Source organism: Hydractinia symbiolongicarpus, chromosome 4, assembly GCF_029227915.1.
Source record: "Hydractinia symbiolongicarpus strain clone_291-10 chromosome 4, HSymV2.1, whole genome shotgun sequence".
In the NCBI taxonomy this organism is placed as follows: domain Eukaryota; kingdom Metazoa; phylum Cnidaria; class Hydrozoa; order Anthoathecata; family Hydractiniidae; genus Hydractinia; species Hydractinia symbiolongicarpus.
Window position 1 is genome coordinate 1,859,893 of NC_079878.1, and position 22,175 is coordinate 1,882,067.

Genomic DNA, 22,175 nt, shown 5'->3' on the forward strand with positions numbered 1-22,175 from the left:
ACTTCTGTAAAAATATCAAAAAAAATTCTAATTTCTCTATTGTTCTAAACATTATATCTATTATTTTTAACTTGAAATCCCATCTTAATATTCCTATTAAGCATATTTTTATAAACAAAGAAATGTGTAAAGCATTTGAAATTTTTAGATTTAGGTCCTTCAAAACGGACAGCTCTTTCTTGCGAAAGCGGACAAGAGTGTTTGTCTCGCACGTGTCTGTTTAAGGAAGCTTTTACCTTATTTCAAGTGCAGTTGAGACAATGCCGTGAATGCGGAGCCAAATAGACAATAAGACAAGGTAGCTAACTTAAAAATTTCAACACATTTGATTAAAATGTAAACACATTAGTGATGCCAAACAGAAGTAGATATCTTACAAATGCAGTTTAAGTTGCCAAACTATTTTGTGTAACATCTGAATTTTACAAACCGCGCAAAAGCATGAGAAAATATTGATGAAAATATTTATCTTTCTCTCTTACGTCACTTTTTTACTTCCTCTATTTCCGTTTGGCTCTCACATTTCAATGTGAGAACAATAAGAAAACCACCACTCTCCTATGCTATGTTGAAAACAAAATGTATGGTTAGCTGCTCTAACTCTAAAATTGAGCATAGAATTGTTGTTTGACAGAAGAGGAGGAACAATTGGTCGTTTTATATCCGATATAGCAACATTAGTGATTAACTTAAGCACTTGCCCTCCTTCTTATTAAAATTTGCCAACATGGACGCACAGTTTCCTTCCTGCGAAATCTAACTTATTTATACAGCATAGCAACTCCTTGGAAAGATTATTAAAGCCTAATGACTAGCAATTAATATAATTATAAAAATATTTTTAGAAGAATAACAGAAATCGCAATAGGAGGTGTAATAGATGTCCTTGGCAGAACCTAATGCTTTTTCTTGCCAAGAGGAATTTATGCAGTTAAATTTTTGAATACATAATCTATATAATGACTCGCAGTTGCTGACTCACAGTAGCAAAGTATTTTTTCTTGTTCACCCCCTATATATCCGCAAGTAACGTATTCTAGTCTTTTCACCGCTGTTCATATTTTGAAATGGCTTCAGTCCGTTCTTATATAACGTTTTTGCCATATCGGGAAAATACTCTATACTGGGTACAAAAAAATGTCTTAAATGCATTACAACTACTTCCTTTTATTTTTTTTTACTATTCAGTCTGGATTGGCTTACATTTTATATTTGTATATATCCCTATTTTATACTTATAAAATTAAAATAGAAATAGAATGAGGTACAGTTTACATATAGCACAAGTTGTATGTCATCCGGTTTACGTTAGAAGTGCCTTTACTTGCACACGAAATGTGAAGAAAAAACGTCCAGTAACATTTGAAGTAGTCGAGTACAAGGCAACTAAGTTTTAAACGCAATATTGGGAAGCTAAGAACACGTGGATAAGTACGCAGGATGGTGCATCTCGACCAATCAAAGCTACTATGTTATTAACACTAACTAGTATTGCACACCGGAAACCACATTAAGCTTTGCTATGCCTAGAATTACTCCTTGTTCTATTTTTACTCACATGCGCTGTCTAGATTGCCTGACAATGAAGCCAACATAACAAACAAGCCCCCTATAACGCCCAATGTAAATACTTGAAACGCCCATACTACTCGCTTTGGTAATTTCTTTTTTCTGTCAACAAAGGAATTATAAAACGCTTACCGTTCCAAATTATTAAACGCGGTTTTACATTATTAAAAACATGTTCTTGAGGTGTTATTAGACTTGATGAATGAAATCTTACTTGACATAACAATACAACGGAATGATAGAGAGCTGTCAATTACAAATGATGAATGACAGTTGCTAAGTAGCTTGTCACAACATTTCTTCTCTCTTTAAAACTATCGCAATTGTTCTCACCAATTAATAAACGTCTCATACTTGCGGTGTATACTTTTAATTTTAGGAGAACATTTAAATTCCGCTGCATACACTGTTGAGGACCAGTCACAGATTTACCATTGAAGAGGAAAGATTAGCACGTGTCACTGATAAAGTAAGTCGTTGATATGTTTTTGTATTTTAATATGTACCGAAGACAAAGGGACTGCTGTAAACTTGCGTTAGACATACATCCATTATGAGTTAAAATGTACCCACATCAATCACGAGTTGAAATGAACTCCCATCCATCATGAAATGAGTAGCTCCGCAAATCGGAGTTCCACCTTACGTTTGAATTAGCTATAAGTTAAAATGGTGATCAACACGTAGTCATTGCGCTTTTAAGGATACCTGGAAGTGAATGAGGCGTCTGGTCGTTATGCCGTTGAAGCTCAATGGAGGAAACAATAAAATCGATAGTGTATTGATTTTTTTCTGCAGTAATGTTAACGTTAACATAGGTAGTTATGCACAGCATCGTTAACTGAGTCTCACACTTCGGATAAGTTGATTGTGCATGATTTTAAAGATATATTAACACGTGTAAATATCAGGTAGCTACATCTTTTTGAGTCATATTCGAGCCGTTTTAAGCTAAAAACAATCAATTAACGGAAATGGTAAGAAAAACCAGTAGGAAACAATATAATTTTTAATTTTTAGAAATCGTTTTTAAACAAGCAATAATAAAGGTGTCCATTTATTTCTAGATAGTTTGAAAAGTCGTAAAAATTTCTCACTAAATTTAATTATTTATTCAGCGGAGGTCGTTAAAAAGATCGCATGATGTGAGGAGTATTAAATTCATGAAATACGTTTTACTTTTCATTTATACAATGCAAAGCTACTGCTTGCTTATTAAAGAGTTGTTTTAGAGAGTTTTTTATGGGTTCCCAAGTCGTACACAGAATCTTTAATAAAATTGATAAAGGAACAAAAAATTATTAACATGAATTTTCAATGGGGTTAAGGAGGTGCTTGTTTGTGTTGGCAAAAATAAATTTCATTGCGTGTTTATTTAAAAAATTACAAAACTTAATTTAAACGTATTTTTAGCGATATGCTTCAACTTTACAAGTATTTGGGTATTAGCTGAAATATAATAAACGAACGTATATCGAGGCAAGAATGGAAATCCCTTACTGATCAATGCGCTTTTTACGACAACAAGGACGACATGAGAATCTCCAAATTAACAAAATGGTACACATAAATTAACTAAACAAGCGCCATGTTTGCTCTTCTTTTTTAAAAAAGAAAAGCTACTTCATAGATAAACTTTTTTTGCCTTCTCAAAGAAAGACTACATTGCATACAGAACTTTCTGCAGCAACAGGTCATAAGTATACTCAAAGCCTGTAAAAAGTGTGTATATGGTTCTAGCTACCTAGAGTTGTTTAGAAACGATTAAACTGGCAATATTTCTTAAAGCTCATTTGCCATTAAGGTATACCACATGTACAGTTGCTTGTATTGATAATATAGCTAAGCCTTACTGTTTTTGCGTGCTTTGTCGGATAAATAAAGCTTTGTGTTGAGTATTTCTCACCTGCATTTGTGAAGCATATCGTTTTTTGAATTATATATCACAAGATATGATCATCGTTACTACGATCATGAATAACCTTCTAGTAGACCGTAAGCGTCCCGTCATTAAGTAACAGGTATAGAAATTAGCACTTGGCACATGCTTGAGGCAATACTAAATCAAAAATTAAGCATTAAAATTGTTCAAATTGTCACATTTTCTAATAATTCCCACCCTCTTGCTGAAGGAGCTTTCTTCGGAAAAACTTTAAGCAATGAAATGTTTAATCACTCTAAAGAGAAAAAAGCCACGCGTGGGTGCTCTACTGATGCAACAATGACCTTGATTTACTCATCTTTTACTACCAAGGACATTGAAAACCGCGAGTATAATAATAGCTATAAAAGTTTATACATTTCATATATATCTTGACTCCAATGTTGCAACATCATACGTAACTTATCTACTGATTTTTAGATTGCAGGTAATGGGAGGTAAACAAGCAGCATTGATTATTGTTATCGCTTACATTTACTGCGTAATACCTGGACCTTTAAAAGAGAAGAATGAAGATTCATCACTTCCATCAGAAAAGGATCTTATGACGAGTAGAGATTGTTTAACAATACCATTCGAAATGAATGTTACCGCATCTGGCTGTTACAACAAGACAATCCCGAACAATTTCTGCCAGGGACTTTGTACCTCAATTGTTGCTAGTAACTTTACTAGAGAAACTGAGTTAGAGGTTTGTAATGCATGTGGACCTGAAGTGCAATATGAGAGGGTCGTCTTTTTGAAATGTCCAAAAACTGTCGGAGGTGAAACTTTGGAAGTTTTAAAACCAATAGAAGTAACTATGGTACAACGTTGTAAATGTCTGCAGTGCACACAGAAGGAGGACCAAAAATAAAATATAATAACATCACTGCTACATATCGAACGAATCTAGCCAGAATGTAGAAAAAAAGTCAATCTGTTTGTCGAAAAAAAACAATAGAAAGAAGGAAAGTCGAAGGTGTTCTTCCTAAAACGTTATCTATAAAGAAATAACGATCAATTCTTTTGTGAATTTTGCATTATTTATTCATTGAAAGTTTTGTTAAGTTTAATAATATAATTTTTTTGTTTAATGCATTGTATATCTGTATCATAGTGAATCCAAAGGACTTATAAATATGTTGATCCTTTGTCTTACCATTTGCGTTCATCAGCCAATATAACGTATCGATTAAGTACGTCATTGGTAGTGCAATATGCAATATATAAAGATATTGATCTCCATTTCATCATGCCAAAGGAGCTTGGTAACCACACTGACCTATATCAATGTCTTGCGTTTTTTTATCCTTGCTATGTGGGCAGAATTACACGTTAATCAATGCCACTATTTTTTCTTACTCCTTAGAGCACACGTCTGGATGAATTTCCTTGCAAAATTTAGAAAAGAAGTTATTCTACTGTTTAAAGACTTAATTACACCATCCATACCTCGATTAAGAACTCTGCCCCTCTCAACTAAGCATCTCACCCTCCCCTAAGATATAAAATATTGACCCAAGTATAAAGTCTATTACTGATGTTTTTTATACCAAAAACATGGGCCTATAATATTTTTAGCCGTTTAGTTTGCCTTTAAGAATTTAAGCTGTAGCTTTTGCCTTAAGCGCCATAATCTCCATAAAATATAGAATGCTTTTATTTCAAACACGTACTAAAAGAGTTTGCGCTTACTTTTTCTATACAAAATTTTATTTCAATATGATACTGACTGACTGAGTGATTTAATAATTGGATTCACTAAATTTATAAAGCTTTATGTGACCGATAAGAAGCTTAGGCGTGCAAAGGATAAGGAGCGAAAGATTTCCACCATCTCTGTGGCAAAATTGCAATGTAAGGATACAATGAACAGACAACAATAGCTTTTTATACGGTTTGATCAAAGAAATTTAAGACGTTTGTATGGTCAATTAGTAGAAGTACATTGTTGTTTGTAAGAAGGATGTAAATGCAACAATTAAACCAATTGGTGATTCAATCCATTTTCCACTTAAAGGTCAAAGAAGTAACGGACTCTTTACCTCCGAAATAAAACTTAACCTAGAGTCACCATTCTTTCGCCGGAGACATTTTTGTCATTTTTTTAGATATTACCTTACTATCCTCATTTAAAATACGTATAAAACAATTATCCTTTGCTTTTTAATGCTGTTAATACTAGGCTCAAGTGTGTAAAAGCAAAAAATCATTTGTGCAACTCCTTAATTAAGTATTTCCTGCTGGTTACGATTTTCTTTTTGGACAACCTCAAACAATAAAAAATGCGTCACGGAATAACGTTCCCCCTCTATAAGGTTTAGATTGCTAATGTAAACCTTAGTTTAGTTTTTAGCTTCATGCAGTTTTATTCTATAAAGCTCCTTGTGTACCAAAACCAGGGCTTTAAAGAATGTCAATTAAAAAAAGAAGCGGGAATGAAAAGTAACTTAAAATCGGATAGCTAATTTTACAGTTCTTGATAGACCACTATCTGCATTGATTACTTCTTTCTTACGCAAGCCAAACCACGTAAATGTATTAATATAATAAATTACCTTCTCGTTTTAATTTACGTGTGCTAACGATATGCAAAGAATGCAACGAAACCGTTAATGTGCAAGGCGGTGAAAGTTGTTTTAGTTTTTATTGCTAGTAAATAATATCAAGACGCCAATAATTTTTTCTCCATCCTTGTAAGGAAAAAACCAAATTAATTGACTTTAGGTTTTTTTGAATTAGTTTTTTTTTGTGAAGTAAATTGTGCATGCAGCACAGAGTATTTATTTTTATATGGTGGAGCCGCGTACTTAAATTTACAAAGAGGAGAAAATACGTGATTGCAGAGGGAAAGTATTTTTTTAATTTTTCTCATGAAATTAGTTTCACCGTCTATGGTTCATATTCTGAGAATGGAATTCTTTTGAGAAGCTCAATAAAAAGCCAAGAACAAAAAGTAACTAGCTAATAAAAATGACCTACAGTGATGTGATGGAATAGCTAAAAATTACAATTTATCAACACAAGAATAATGCCACCAGAAAAAGCTTTCCACTATTGCACTAAAAATTGCTATAAGACATGAAGGAGACAACAGTTTGTGAAACCTATCATTTGAGATGTCACGAAATATTCTGTCTGTGTTAGACAACTTAGATAATTTCAAATGAAAATTACTTTCACATGAGCTATAAAATACTTACAACTACAATCCTGTCTCTTTTAATAACTGTTATTGGACAAATCTCAAAATAGTTAAACAGCATTACTCAATGCCGGTCTACACAAGTTCTAATTCATAACTTGTGTAGGCCGGATAAACAGTGTAAATGTGTTGCTTACAGTTTTTGCAACGCCCGCTTAATAAGAAAATCTACGCCATCCTCACAAAAGCCCGGAAAATTGGGGGAAACAGATCATGTTGACGCCTGGCAAAAACATATACCGGTTGAAGTTAAGTTAACAACCTAAATCCTAAGTTCGCTGTGAACACTGACAATTAAACTCTTTAACCTGCGTACGTCGAATGCCAAAAGATTCATGATAACTTCTACTTAAAATGCAACAGCTATTTTTATAGCTATATTTATCAAAAATATATGTTCAATGATGTACTACCAAGTTGATCAATATCTAGGCTGATAATTCATATCTCATGTGCGAGGTTGCAATGCATGTTTCCTGGATTACATGCTTTTTAAAATTCTAGGATTTTGATCTTTTTACTTTAGGATCATATTCATATCATTGAATTGGTGCGTGTGTAAATTTTTAACTTAATTCGACAAGTGAAAATGTTGTTTTGGTAGTGTTAATGTTACAGCCAAAATCTTCTTCATTTTCTACTTGTACTAATAAGCCTTGGTTTCAAGCAGAGTTTTGTTAAGACAAAGTTATAAAACCTGTTGTAAGAGGTTACTTGTTTGCTGAAAGAGTCTGAAGATTTCACATTTTATCAAGTTTCGGGTAAGGATGTCAAAAATCACATTCATTTTGTGTAAAAATATTCAAGAATAGCAACGGCACAAAAAAAGACTAATTCGAAAAGGTGTATGGTGGCCGAGGAGTGTCAACGCGTAAAATGAATTTTGCAAAGACGAATTAAAATCTAAAATAAATGTCAAAGTCAAAGTTAAGTTAAAAATGAAAACAAAATTCAAACTTAAGTTCAAAGTAAAAGTCATTATAAAGTGATGACACTATTCGGCCAGCGACGTGGCCTAACAGTGTCATGGTGCAAAAAAAGTGAAAATACAAATTTATCGTCTAATAAGTTCCCAATGATAAAATTTGTCGTTACCGTAAATTCAAAAGATATTACAAAAGCCATGGTAAAGTCGATTCTTGGTGAATATACATGAAGATGCTGAAGGTTTAAAGAAAAAGTAAAAATGTTTAGGTTTAACTATCCAATTTCAACTGTTGTAACTGTGGAGTATACCCACTAGCAAACCTTAGACTGAATGATGCTATTTTGAGAAGATTTGAAGATTTTTTTAAACTATTATAGAAGCAGCAGGAGGGCAATACGATGACTTCTTTGGCGGCCCAACACCCAAGTCTTTTAAGTGTTAAGTTTTTCTGACGAGTTCTTCTCTGACGAGTTTGAATTATTAAGATTTTTGATTACATCCGATATCTTATTTATCTTATCAAGCATATGTCGTTTTTCCAAGACATCGTCACTTCTTATCATTTATTATTATACTCACATATAAAAATATCCATAGCAGAGGCGGAAGCTAACTAAAACTTGACGTTATTTTACTTCATGAAGGAAGAAAAAAGGGGGTCAATACATAGAATATGCTTACTATTTTCAGTAAAAAGAACACAATAAAAAGTTACCACTCCCCCCCCCCCCCCCCCCCTTACCCAGTGTTTATTTATTCTTATTTATACCACGAGGTCAGCCGGTGTGAAAACCGAAAGCACGAGGACAGCTGAAAACGGTAAGATGAAAACAAATTTTTATTGTGAAATATTTGATGGTACTGAAAAAATTTGTGACACTCCTTGGCCACGATGTTGGCCGAGAAATGTCATCAGTTGCGTTTCAAGTTTTAAAATTAAAATCATTTCAAATTTTGTTTTTCCTTTGAAATTAAATTTGACGGTACCGAAAAAAATTGTCAAACTAATCGGCCACGATGTTGGCCGACAAATGTCATCAGTTGCGTTATAGAATATGTTTCACTTTACATTTTTCCTTCTCGAATTCATTTTATGCGTTGACACTCCTCGGCCACCATAAAGGTGTACTATTTGAAACTTGGCTCTTGGTTTATCAAATTTAATTTATTAAGTTATTTTAATAATTCTTAAAGCTATGAATTTGTTACGTTTTCATGAATATCATTTATTTTTAAAAAAGAAAAAAAATCTTAATTTCGTGGGAACTAATTTTCGGGGCATTTAATTAGAAATTCATCTTTTCACATTGTGAAAACCATACAAACAAAAACAACAAAGAAAGGTCAAAAAAGAGTCAGTCTAAAAACTAAAACGTATTTACTCAAATAACGAAAAGTCCGCGAACAGTGTTCGTCAAAAGTTACACAACATATTGCCACAATGTCATTTATACCTTAATTACGAATTTCTTGAAAGCTCACGAGAAAATCAGCTCAAAGCAAAAGTAATTGGCAAGCGAAAAAGCAAGCGAAAGTTGATGATTTTGCAAAATATATTGCTGTGAATCGCAAAAATATGCAACAGTTCTCATCAGAATCTTAATTAAAAAGCGGGTTTTCCAGATTAAATTTAACAAGAATTTTAAAGTAATAGAAATGGTTATAGTTTAAGTAAGAGAAGTAATGATTGTGATAGCCTTTTTCCGTAAAATGGGTAGGGCATTTTGAGAACTTACAATGAAAATGTTATGTAAGTGGGTTAAGCAAAATATGACTCGGCTGTTAATTTCCAGGTAATCCCACAACATTATTTAATTGATAGAGCGCGTTGTCCAAGAAAATCACAACTGATTTAAAAAAAATTAACACGGAGGCATTAACCATGTAAGAGACTAGCTTTAAAGGGGCTACGAAACGCTGTTGGTTTTCGACTTTAGTGACTCACATGAAAGTCAAGCTAATGGCGGTGGTAAAGTTTATGATCACTGAAAACAAAAACAACAACTTAAATCATTCTAAATATTATATTCGGCATCTAAATATAATTAACAATTACAGAAAGGCTCCCTACATGATATTTAATATATTTTTAAAAAGGAAGATTTTTCTTTTTGTAGAAAATAAAAATGAAAAAGTACTAAATTCATCATAAAAAATTAATTATTCATAAGCAGGTTGTCTACACGTCTATATGGTTCTACAGTGTGTATATGTGACGTACGGAGTGTGGTTTCTATACGGAGGAATACTCCGTAAAATTGCTAGAGTTTGGTTTAGCTATACGTCTGCCAACGAATGTTCTGAAAGTGAAATATTGCAAATATATGACTGTTTTAAATTATTTCCAAAAAAAAGTTGACAACTGGCACTTCTACTAATACTAACGTTTGTCTAATATTTCTTTTTTCTTCTTGCACAAATTATTTGCTTGTTTTAGGCACGATTTTCTAAACTGGAATAGCCTAGAGTAAATTTTTAATAAGAATACTTAGTTTAGACTTCGACTTACATTCGCTAATGTCTAGCCAAACCAGTGTCGGCATTATACTCTTAAAGCTGTCTGCGCCGCTCACAGCTTTTTGTACTAAATATTTTTTCGTCTATGCGGAGTAAACATGTCGCTATACGAAGTTATACTCCGTACTCTGTATAACTGCACACTACGAAAGGAAAATATATTTACTTATACTTTGACCTTTTCAGTGATCGTTCATTACCCGCCATTCTTCGGAAATTATGGGTATGGAGCTTATTAAAACGTTTTGTAGACACCTAATTTACAAGAAAGTAAAAGCTAATTAACCTTGAGATCTTATATTCCCTCATATAAACTACATTTATTTACACTTTCTGTAGCAACACGTAACATGCCAAAGTAATTTAAAACCTACTGATTTGCTAACTGAGAAGATTAAAAAAATGACCCTGATGTTTTCCGAGAAGTATGCAAGTTATTCTTTGCTTTTATTATTTGCATTTTCTGTAGCCAACGCGTAACTTGTCAAGGTAATTTAAAACATACAAAACATCCATATAAAACTGATTGGCTACCTCACAAGATCAAAAAAATGACCCTGATGTTTTCCGGGAAATATACATAGTTCTTCTTTATTTGCAACATAGGGCGTATATTATATAACATAGGGCGTATATCATGCAATATAGGGCGTATATCGTGCAACATGGGGCGTATATCATGAATTAAACTGACATGAAAATATTGCAAACGTCAAAATATGGAAATTTGTCATTTGTTAAAAAAAACTAATCATGGCATTTCTAACGTAACCACCACCAAGTTCAATATTGTCTAACTGTTGTTTGAAAAGTAATGAAGAGTTATAAATTCTAATGTAATACTAAACTGTTCTTCCATCAAGATTTAAGTTAACTTCGCTCTAGTTATGTAGAGTTTTTTCAAAACATTGCATGTCATGAAATTAATGCAGTTCAATGAAATTATTTTGAAAAAGGCATTTAATTAACGCGGTTGAGCAAGGTTGTTTTCAAAAATTCATTTAACTAACGCGAATTTGAGAATATGCAAAAATTACGGCAACAGCCAAATGCACAGTAGTGAATCGGTCTCCTCTATTACAAGGCGGTTCGGAAGATCGAAATAAAAGTTTACGATGTTAAAAATTTACAAATTTAAAGAAAAGTGATTCCAGTTTATTTTTCACTTGTATCAGGGTATGGTGGTTATACAAAAGCTATTTTTAAAAAGACTGCGTTGAACTATCGTCCGATGAGCAGGAAATAGTAGAAATTTGGAAAAAAAAATGTTTTTTTTATGTTTTTAGGCTTTAACATATTATAAAAAAGTTACCGAATTAATAGTATCTTAATTAACGAGTCATGAAATTAACGGTCATTAAATTAACGCGAATTTTAAAAAACCGCGTTAATTTCATGACTCCTTAATTTCATGGAATAAGGTAATCCATAGAAACATTACTATAAAACTGGCAAGTGATTTTTTTTACATCGTACAAAGCACTTACTTGAAGAGTGGGTAATGTGTTGGGTAATATGGCATTATTAATTAAAATGGACAATTCTAAACCTTTGTTGCTTCTAGAATTCAATATTTACCCCCTTTAATTTTACTTACAAGATAAGTAAACACACATTTGCGCATTTAAGAGCCAGATTATATGAGGCGAGTTGGCTCGCCACATGCTCAGCATGATAAAATTACACAGCTCGGCATAATGGCAGATCTCTACTAAAAATGTTTTACATTGTAAGGTGAGTCAACCCGTCTAGGCGAGCTGGCTCGTTTTTTCAACCCGGGACGGGCTGGTTAGGTGGGATGACTCGGTTCATATAATATCACTTTGCCGAGAAAAAGAAGAGCATGCGCTTTGCGATCCAAAACAGAAGAAAAACAATAATGGTAGCAAACAAGAGGTTTAAATGAATTTCAGAACTTGTAGAGCAGCTTACGTGGATTTCCCTGGTGGTGTTTCAAACGTTTTAAGAGATTTTTCGTTTTGTAAAAAAATATGTCAATATGTTCTGTATTAGGCAATTTCTTCGAAGCACTGACAAATACAGAACACTTTGGATTTGGAATAACAAACTATTGGCGACCAAAATGCTTAATTATAATTATAATTACAATTTCGCTTCTTTGTTTACATCTAGCATCCGCCATTTTTAAAAAATTATGCGCATTTTTTTTCAACCCGGCAGCAGTGTAGGTCTTGACCCGGGTTGACTTTTCCCATATAGTATGTAATTTTTTCAAACGGGTTAACCCACCAACCGGTCCAACACCGAGTCAACTCGTCTCATATAATCAGGCTCTAAGTTGACTCTAACTTGACTTGACTTATAATCAAGGATTATGTAGTTGCCTAACTAAGACAATAATCAATCATGGTGTTTCACTTTTATTTCGGCCGGTTTTCAGAAATTACTTTAAATATAGTTTACGAATACATTATCAAATTGTGTTCTGCGGATATGCTATATTTGCATGATTTTAAGTTTATCTGACAAGCTTTTCTGGCAAAAAGTTATTTAAAAGGATTTAGAAATTAAGTTAAGCATTTTTAACTTTACTTTGTTAGAAAAACTTATTAAGATGAGTGTAGGGATAATTTTGAACCTAAAAGTCTTAAACCTGCATGAACATCATCAAATTTTTCATATGATCATAAAAACATGGCTTTGAAATGCATATGAGCAGTGCATAGCAAGTAGTCACTAATTCTGTCTCGTCTTTGTCTAGCTCACTAGTCAACACAGTGTGAATGCAATAATTAATATTATTCTGGAATAAACCTAATTAATACGCAAGGACGACAGTTAAAAGTGTTCTCCGTCTGACCCTACTATAAGGTTCACAAACATAAAAGCTCCACCAAAGTAAAATGTATGTGGATTTTTAAGTGCTATTCTAGCATCCAGCTCTCTCTTATTATTATTTTGTTGCAGAGTATATGTAGTCGTTATTGCTCAGTGCAAGAAAAATATCGAAAGTATTTTACGAAAAAATATGACGATATATTTTGCAGAAAAAGAGCGATAACTAGTTTATCATATATACGGGGCATGAATCATTGTATACTCAGTAGACTATTATTCAATAAAAGCCATGCTTCTTAAAGTTCTGTGTTCAACACTGAATAAAGTTATTGTAAGATGATATTTGTGATCGATTAATTTTGTTTATAATAAATTTTCTTATTTAAATACACGTTTTCCGAATTACATGTTTTTTAAAATTTTGGAATTTTGATGTTTTTACGTTAACATCATTTTCAGCATTGGTTAATTGGTTGATGTAAAAATTTTCAACTTAATCCGACATTGAAAAGTGCTGCTTTGGTGGCATCATTGTTACGGTCAAAGCGTTCTTAATTTTCGACTTGTACTAATAAGCCTCATCTTCGAGCAAAGGTTACTTAGTACAAAATTTAAAAACTGTTGTAGCAGGTTGTTTGTTTAATGTATGAATATAAAAATATCACGATTTATCAATTTTTATGTGAGGATTTCGAAAATTACATTCATTTTCTTTAAAAAAGTTGAGAAAGAGCTGCGGCACATCAAAGAAAATAAATTCGGGAAAGGTGTATTATCAAATTTAAACGCGAGGCTTCTTAAACGCGTTTACCTTTAAATGTATTAAAACTCACAGAGGTGCTAAACATTCTCCTGGCTCTCTCATGACTATACGAGGAAGAAATACATGTATATCCGTATTTCTTTCTTCAAGCTGTATGCAAACAAAAGAATAAATGAACTGTGAATATTTATGATCCTTTAAAAAAAAAATGTTTTACTTGAGAATAAAATTTTGGAATCAATTTCTTGACAAGATCACGTTTTTCAGAAAAACAATAACTTTGCTCAACGAATTAAGCCAATATAAGCTTTTTACAATGTAGAATTAAAAAATAATTAAAAATTAACCTCGTTTTTTGGCAGCAAATAAAATAAAGCATCAGCCAATCTAAGTGAGAGAAAAACTCAGCTACATGATAATTATAATTTATTTCGAAGAAATATAAATAACCAATATTGTTTGCAAAAGTAAATTTGTATCTTTTTATATTCCAGGTACAGCGAATTTATCACCACTTAAAAATGAACTGAGTTTGTTTTCAGGCAGCATTAGTGTTTAAAAGAGTTGCTTTTAATTAAGTTCATGTCCGCATTAAAACAGTAAGTTCAGATATTAACTTTAGTATTTAGAAGATCTGTAAACTTGTTAAGTTTATGTTAAAATATTTTCTTTTTACTGGAGCAAGTCCCCTAACCTATATCCCGCATTCTAGATGAAGTTGTTCGGGAAGAGAAGGGGCGGGATGGTAGGCGTTGATATAAAATAGGTATTGCTGACGTAATTTTACAGCATTCTTAAAATTTACTGGCATTGCTTTGTTATTTCGTAGCTTAAATATAAACAACAACATTAGAGGTTATTCCTACTTTCACATAAATGCAAATGAAGTATGTAGCTAGATCTTAGCTATATTATAAAACTTCTCTTAACAGATTCTGCAACATTAGTCAAGTAAAAATTGGTTGCATATTATTTGGAAATCGCGTTTCTAATTCTTATTTGTTTACTTAGAAGCTAAATAAAGGGTTCCTATTTGTTTTTTACCAGTCTAAGTTGTGCAAGATAGAAATATCTTTTTTTGTGCTTCGATTGGACCAGCATTTCCCGTCGTCAACTACAAATGAAACAAATATTAAACAAAATTTTATATAAGCATTCACAATAATTTTCAACAATACTTTAATTAATTAAAACATTTTTTACGAAAGAAACAACAGTAATGCCTAGATCTCAGTTTTAATGTTTCAAATCAAGTGTAAATATTTCTTTCATAACCTCAAGTATTTCATTTTATTACCTACGAAGATTCTTAATTCAATGTCCATAAAAACCGACAATGAGATATCTGGTTTAATTACAGAAAACAAATCTACAATGCAAACACTTTTTTGTGCTACTCATTCAACACCAAAAAAGGAGTGTTGTCGAGCTCGTTAACAGGAAAATCTTTTTTAAAATACTCATTTTTATCAAGAAATGTATCACAAAACTTTTTCTGTACGTTTTCTTTAAAAAAAAAAAGGTTTTCCCCTAAATATTTCCACTTTCGACATCGCGTGCCAGTACTGTCAGATAGATGCTAATATGTTTTATACATCAATTTTTATCTGTGAAAGAAATTTATAAAAAGCTTGAAAAGTCTGACTAAGTTTTTGTTTCGATTGTAAAACCATAAAAATAATCTACGTTGTTAGTTCTGAAGTAATAATTTTGTATGAAAAGGCCATTGCCCCATAGCCTTACGAAGCAGAATTCAAGAAAGTTTTAACGTTGAAGAGGACTAAATTTTGTCTATCTCTTTCAGACGCTTTATGTGTGTTGAACAAGCTTTCTTTTGTGTTTCATTAATCAGGAGGAAAGTAAACGTTTCAGTTGTATAGTACTTTAATCAGAGCAATCAACGTGCAAAAACTTTTAGGAAATCTTATCAAATCTTTGCCATTTTTATCTTTTTTTCGCGAAAATTTGTCCGCCTAAAACACGATTTTGATATGTTGCCTTTACCTTATATTTCTAAAAGCATTGCAAACAGGACATAAGAAAATGCCAACGTTTTTTGTTCTCAGCTGTCGGACGCTTAGATGTAGTCTTAAGCATTGTTTTGCCCAATTAAAGGACCAAAATCTTTTTTTTTTACTGCCATGGGGGCGGCTGTGGAGTCACTTCCAATTGTATAAAATAACAAAAGCTGGCAAAGATAAAAATCTTAACTTTTCCAGAAAAACTGAGCTTGCCCATACCTTTATTTATTATTAATATAAAGTCATCTTTTCAAAAATATGATTAATGGCCAATTCAATCATTTGCGTGATTCAATCATTTACGTGACAGGTGATTATCAGAAATGACTACAAAATTAGTCCTTAAAGAGCATTGATTTAAAATGACACAACGACAACTAGAATTCCTGTGTTGTCAATGACTACAATAGTGGCCAAAACTATTGGATTTTAGCTGTCCTTCCCCCCTACCCCCATACACAATGTTGATTTGTGTTAAATTTTGAGCATTCAAGGAACAGCCACATTTGTGTTAAATTTTGAGCATTTGGAACAGCCAAAGTCAACACTGCTTAAGGGGGGGAGGGGGCAGGTTTCTTCAGTCCAACAAGAAGGAATTCCATTATATATTGGCCAGGATTGTAGCTTGAAAATATCACCTTAATTTCACTTGTGACTTCGCCATTATTAATTGTACGCAGTTAAAGCAAGTATTTTTTTATTTTTTTCTAAAGAAAGCACAAAAGGTTTACATTACACAATTACTATGTCATTATCAATCAATTACATTCTCTTGTTACATGAAAAAATAAACGTAAAACATATATTTTGATTCAAACAAGAGTAAACGTTACTTGAGGAACTTTTCTAATATTCTTCAACTTTTATTGTCGATCCAACTTGGACGATTAAAAGATTGAAATCGATTTACTGCCAGATTTAAAATTCGCAAACAATAAAATGGCATGTAAAAAGTTCAAGCGATGTCCTGTGGAGGTTACAAAATGGTTTTATTCTTATTAAATTAGTCGTGAGTCCCAAAGAGATATACATGTATTCGATTGTCGCAACAAAGTCGATAAAAATTATAAATTGCATAACCTATTTCGTATTTCGTGCCCGTAATACTACTATAAAATCATGCAGAGACAGACTTACGTTTGCTATATTTCAATGATGGTGAAACCACTAAAGTGTGAAGAATAGCATCATATCACTTATCGAGGATAGCGTAACACATTAAATAGTGTAATGGCTTAAAGTAATATTATTGGATCCGTGAAGTACTCCATGGAGTTGTCCTTGAAAAACTACATGAAAATCTGATTTATTTAGTGGAATATTGCAGGTAATTTGGTAAAACTATTGCTTTTTCGTGTGTCAAGTAAATGTTTAATGGGTATATTTTTCAACTTAAAGTTTTTTTATAATTAATGAATAGGTCCATGTGGGCAAAAGAGGTTATTATTCTGCTGTTTCATCATTTTATTATGCCTATGATGAAATTTTAAAGTTTATTAGTATTTAACCATTTACCACAGCAATTTTATGCTAATTTACAATGGCAGGTGTGGTTAGAAAAGGGAGGATTAACGCCAGCCGCAAGTATTTAAATTATAAAGCGGACAAAAAAATGTATGCCTGAATATAGCAAAAGAAATCTGATGAATGTATCAACGATATTTCTATCTGCAAAAAGTTAGCTAAAATGTAGATGTAAAAAATCCCTTTAATCTGGGAAGATCATAAAATGCGCTTGAATAGAAACATAACTATAACTCTAGAATATTCTATAGAAAAAATTCTCATGTTTATATCTTGTATCTAAAAATAGCAATTTTCCCGCCTGTAAATTTTTAAAACCTGAAGACGGCTGTAGCTGCAAAGGGGACAATTAACTATATTTAACCAAGATTTATTACTTTTTTATACAAGTTTACTATGTGACTTTTAAATGTTTCTTCTTTTAGCCTAGACATAAATTTCTGCTAACACTTACTTTCAAGGTCAACCAAACTGTGACGCTTTATGCAAATTTTGTGGAAATAAATGCTTAGGGTAAATTCTTGTAATTTGGACTCGTACTGACTCTTTGTTCAAAACTTTACTTGATAAGAGAACGTTTCAAATCGCAACGGGGCAGACTTATTAATGTCAGAGCACTTTTGCAAGTCACTAGCATAACAATATAAATCATGCTGTGCAAAAGTATAATATGTACACAACTCGCAAACAGAAATAGTATTTTTAAAACCAGAAATTCAACTGCTGTTAAAATCGACTGGTGGCCTTGTGGTAGAGCGTCCGCCTTCAACGCTGAAGGTTGTGGGTTCAAACCCCGGCCAGGTCATGTTACATACTATAAAAGTGTGAACAATTCTTTCTCCTTAAAATAAACATGAAAATAGGATTGATATCTTAGGTGGTGGTCCAGTTAAGCGGATGTTGTGCTTGCACGGTTTTCTGTATCTCAAATGGGAGCTTTAAATGCACTAGGACTTCATCTGCAGGACTCCTTTGATAACAGTATCAATAGGAATTGAAAGAGGCTATCCTAGGTAAATAATAGTAGTAACAGTAGTAATAATAAAGTCAACAATACGAACTCAAAGTTGTATCTCTCGGAGCAACAAAATCTGTAAATTTGTACTTTTAGAATTACATAAACTTATTTAGAAGGTAGTCACTTCACTGGTAGTAAAGTGTTTTTTTTCATGAGTTTTTTTTAGACTATTAACATTATGTCTGCATTTTCTGTATTGTAAAAGTTAAGCGCTTGCAGACTCAATTTTATAAGAACTATGCAAAATTCAAGGAAACTTTCTCAGTTTATAAATCATCTTAATTTTTTTTCCGTTTAATCTAATTTTTCTGTTATTGTTGTTTTTATTGTTATATGTTTTATAAATTATTTTCCTCACAAAATCCTCACAGTCTGTTCGACAAGCAAAAACTATTGACGTGCATGTGAAATAGTGTCAAAATTAGGCATTCCACCCAACATGGTGCTAAACAAGATAAAAAAAAAAAAAAGTTGTAAAAATTTCAGAAAATATTTTTAATTTTAATAAAGATTTATGATTGAGACGCGGTGTTTGTGCTCATGTAGCTTGCTACTTGAATGACACCGCCACAAAATGGCTATAGCTTTGTGTACCCCACAAAGTAATAAATGTTCCAGCAATGTTTACAAAAGTTCAAGACACTTCACACACATCCTTGTTTATGGATATATCAAATAGTACATCAGTTTAAGTTGACCAAAAAAATTGCCAACATGATTTTTTCAGATCTTTTTTCTCTTTCGTTATGTATATTATGTCCTGCATCAATTCCTACTTAAAAACTTTTCTACTTAAAAAAAAAAATAAACAAGTAGCTGATGATAAACGATAGTTAGATTAATGTCTAATCACTTGGGCCAAGCTTCAGATTGTTATGGCCTTTCTTGATCACAAGTGTCTTAGCTAGTCGTTCTTAACACCTGTTATCATTTTACCAACAGTTTAAACGCAGTATATTTTAAAAACTTCGCCATAGTTCAACTCGGAAGGTTTCTAGCGGAGGGAAGGAAAGGGATCGTAGCGTAGATATAAAGACTGAAGGTTGATAATCAAGATGAGAATTTTTTGGCCCAATCTGAAACCTAGTCTTATCAACCTCATTGCTTATAACAAATTATTACACTTTTTTTTCCAAAAGATGTACTAGATTTGTAAAATATCAAAGCTAGTGAGCTAAATTGAGCTAGATCATCTTATGTATAAGTATATCTCAATAATATCTCATCACACGTTACCACATTTTGCTGAAAAATATTCTCCTTAAAAGAATTCATCACTAATAGAATTTCAGGATAAACAAATAATAACTCAGTTTGAAACAAAGGTATCTAAACTCAAGCGTTAAAAACATAACAAAGAAAATACAGCGTCCTTGACAAGTGAAGAACAAGTAAGTGTCTGTATAACTTCCTAGAAAATTTTTGCAGAATTATCATGGCTGTATGGGGTGAAAATAAGTAGATTTTAAATGTACTTATCAGTAAACATCAAAATTAAGATCTTTGACTCAAGTAGTAAAAGCATTTACAGCCATTGTTTAAACTTTCTTGAACTTTAGAAATATTTGTCATGACCCACAATATTTTTTTATGTTTTAAGTTCCTTTTCCACAACATAATAGCAGCTTTAAATGATAACGTTTGTTGTGATGAGATGGAGTCAAATTTGCAGACCAGAAACATTGAATAACAAATCGAATGCTCAATATTGTGGCTTCATCTTTATATTGATTTCAAATTTTTACCTTAACTTTACTCAGTTATTTTTTCAGTGAGTGAGAAAAATAATAAGAATTGTTCGTCACTGGTTATTTATCATTTCTGCTATTTTGATTTTTAAGTTTTTCTTGTTTACAGAGGTTACGAAACAATTCAATAGTCCCACACCTCGCAATTTTTGACAAATACGTGTAATAAACGGACCACTTAAAAGGTCAAGGTGCAGAAAATTATACACACTTAGGAGCTACATAGACGTCTTAATAATCTTAATAACTTAATTTGATACTTTTTTATTCTTATTTTCTAAAAACAGAATAATTTTCCTTTAATATTCTTTTTCATGGTAAAATAAGCTACAGACCGTAAAATATAGTAAATACTAGTAATTCAAAAGTTTGTTTTGAGGAGGGAAAAAGAAAACACGAAGAGCTGTATTTGTTCAAAAAAACTGTTACTAGCTTTAAGAAGGTATTTAATACCTCTAAAAAGATTTTAACGTCTTTGTTGTTGCTTCGACTGGCTTTATGTACAATAAAGTTATGTTTCCATGCAAAAATTGAAAGAATATAGCTAGCTAGTTTAAAACGTTTAAAGTTTATTTCTTTAGAAAACTTGAGTTGAAAGCAAGGTAAGTGCTTATATCGAATAAATTATGGATATCCAATATATGTAGGGAACTATTCTGTCATTTTCAATTATATTTGGATGCCCAATAAGATATTTAATATGATTTAAGATGTTGTTTTGTTCCTCAGTGATCATAAACTTTTCCACCATCATTAGCTCGAATTTCGTGTTGATCACTAAAGTCGAAAACCAAAAACCATTTTTTAGCCCCTTTAATACACCTCTTCACAGATATCGCATATTTTCTGTGTTGAAAAAAGAAAGTTAACAACGTGAATTTAAGGCTTTGACCGTAACCATTTTGATTATTATATTTCTTTTTTTCAGAAGCAATGATTAGTCTCATGACATGAGAATTTAATATGTTATTGCCAGTAACCCTACTAAGAACATATGTAAAGGAATTGTACCTTTTTTTTTTCAAAATATTTCACAAAAAAATTATTTTACTTTTCTTCATGGTCAGAGCCAGTTTAATTCATAACAGTTTATTTTCTTTTTTTTTTAATTCTTAATAAGAGCGTTGTAGAAAACAAACATTCATTTAAACAATGGTTAGCTAATACTGCGAAATCGTATTATTTTGTAGGAATTGACCGTGGCTAACACAATAAGGAGAAGCTATCCATTTCATTTTAATAAAGCCACCCGCTTGGGAAATGTGCTAAAGTTTTCAATTATAAAAAAATCAGCTCTCATTAAGATGAACAAAAACTTTGTATTTATGACAGACTGTTTTATCTTTTGTGTCTACCATTTTGTCTTTCTGCAAAGTTTTAGGTAAACATTCACTGTTTTTTTCTGTAAAAAGCATCAAATTTATTATTACTCTACGAATATTTTCAATATTAAAACATTCCTGGTCTTTATTTAGGATTTTCTTCTATCATGCTTGATCTTATATGTAAAATTGAATAATAATACAGTCTGGTCTTCCAAATCAACGCTGGCATAATCAACTTTTATACAGCCGCCGTCCCACAATGAAGTTCGCCTCTTCTTAAGCCGAAAAAGTAAGTTTTTTTGTATTTGAGTTTTTTTAATGCACTGAAGATATTTTTTTTTTTTACTTTTACGTAACATAAATTACATAGTTAAAATGTTCATATAAAAGTTGATAAAAGCTGGAAACCTTACAACTTATACAGTAAATATACAACTTTCTACAACCATTTACATTTCCTGTATCCAAACCTTCTTTTGCGAAATGATGCAAGAAATGGTAGCTAAACCAAAAAAAAATTGCTCGACTTTGACGAGCACAACCTGTTAGCTAGCTTTTCTGCCGCTTATTGAAATTACACAATTTGCAGACTCTTCCCGAGCAGTAACCCCTGTTACTTATTTTTTTAAAAATTATTTTTTAAAAAATTAAATATTACGGTTTATCACATTTTAATCGATACAAAAAATATTTTTCGGAATACCAAGTCACACTTAATTATCAGTAGTCAATTACCTGTAATGCAAAATCTTTCATATCCCATAAACCTCTATTGTAACCAATATTAAAACTTGTTAAACTTTCTCTTGATCAATATCAAATTAATTTGTGGCA

The 22,175-nt window shown here is 32.0% G+C and overlaps 2 protein-coding genes and 1 long non-coding RNA gene across 7 annotated transcripts in view; 2 read left to right on the top strand and 1 right to left on the bottom strand.

The window, feature by feature from the left end:
- Nucleotides 1-16,604, bottom strand: part of LOC130640816 (uncharacterized) — a 28,469-nt gene extending 11,865 nt beyond the window's left edge. Inside the window, exons 1-2 of the long non-coding RNA XR_008982390.1 lie at nucleotides 16,365-16,604; nucleotides 14,750-14,819 (exon numbers count right to left, since the gene is read on the bottom strand). This is a non-coding gene — a long non-coding RNA (uncharacterized LOC130640816). The remainder of the gene's footprint in view (nucleotides 1-14,749; nucleotides 14,820-16,364) is intronic.
- Nucleotides 1,964-5,173, top strand: LOC130640812 (gremlin-1-like). Its single transcript, XM_057447376.1, has 2 exons — nucleotides 1,964-2,038; nucleotides 3,932-5,173. The coding sequence occupies exon 2, from the start codon at nucleotides 3,942-3,944 to the stop codon at nucleotides 4,365-4,367; it is 426 nt and encodes a 141-aa protein (XP_057303359.1). The 5' UTR covers nucleotides 1,964-2,038; nucleotides 3,932-3,941; the 3' UTR covers nucleotides 4,368-5,173.
- A 3,584-nt stretch (nucleotides 16,605-20,188) lies between the features above and the next one.
- The window catches only part of LOC130640811 (uncharacterized), a 42,421-nt gene continuing 40,434 nt past the window's right edge, over nucleotides 20,189-22,175 (top strand). For 4 of the 5 annotated variants that reach the window (XM_057447371.1, XM_057447374.1, XM_057447372.1 and 1 more), the window contains exons 1-2: nucleotides 20,189-20,618; nucleotides 21,492-21,630. The gene's annotated coding sequence lies outside the window, so the exon portion shown is untranslated. The remainder of the gene's footprint in view (nucleotides 20,619-21,491; nucleotides 21,631-22,175) is intronic. The other variant, XM_057447373.1, reaches the window with a different exon arrangement.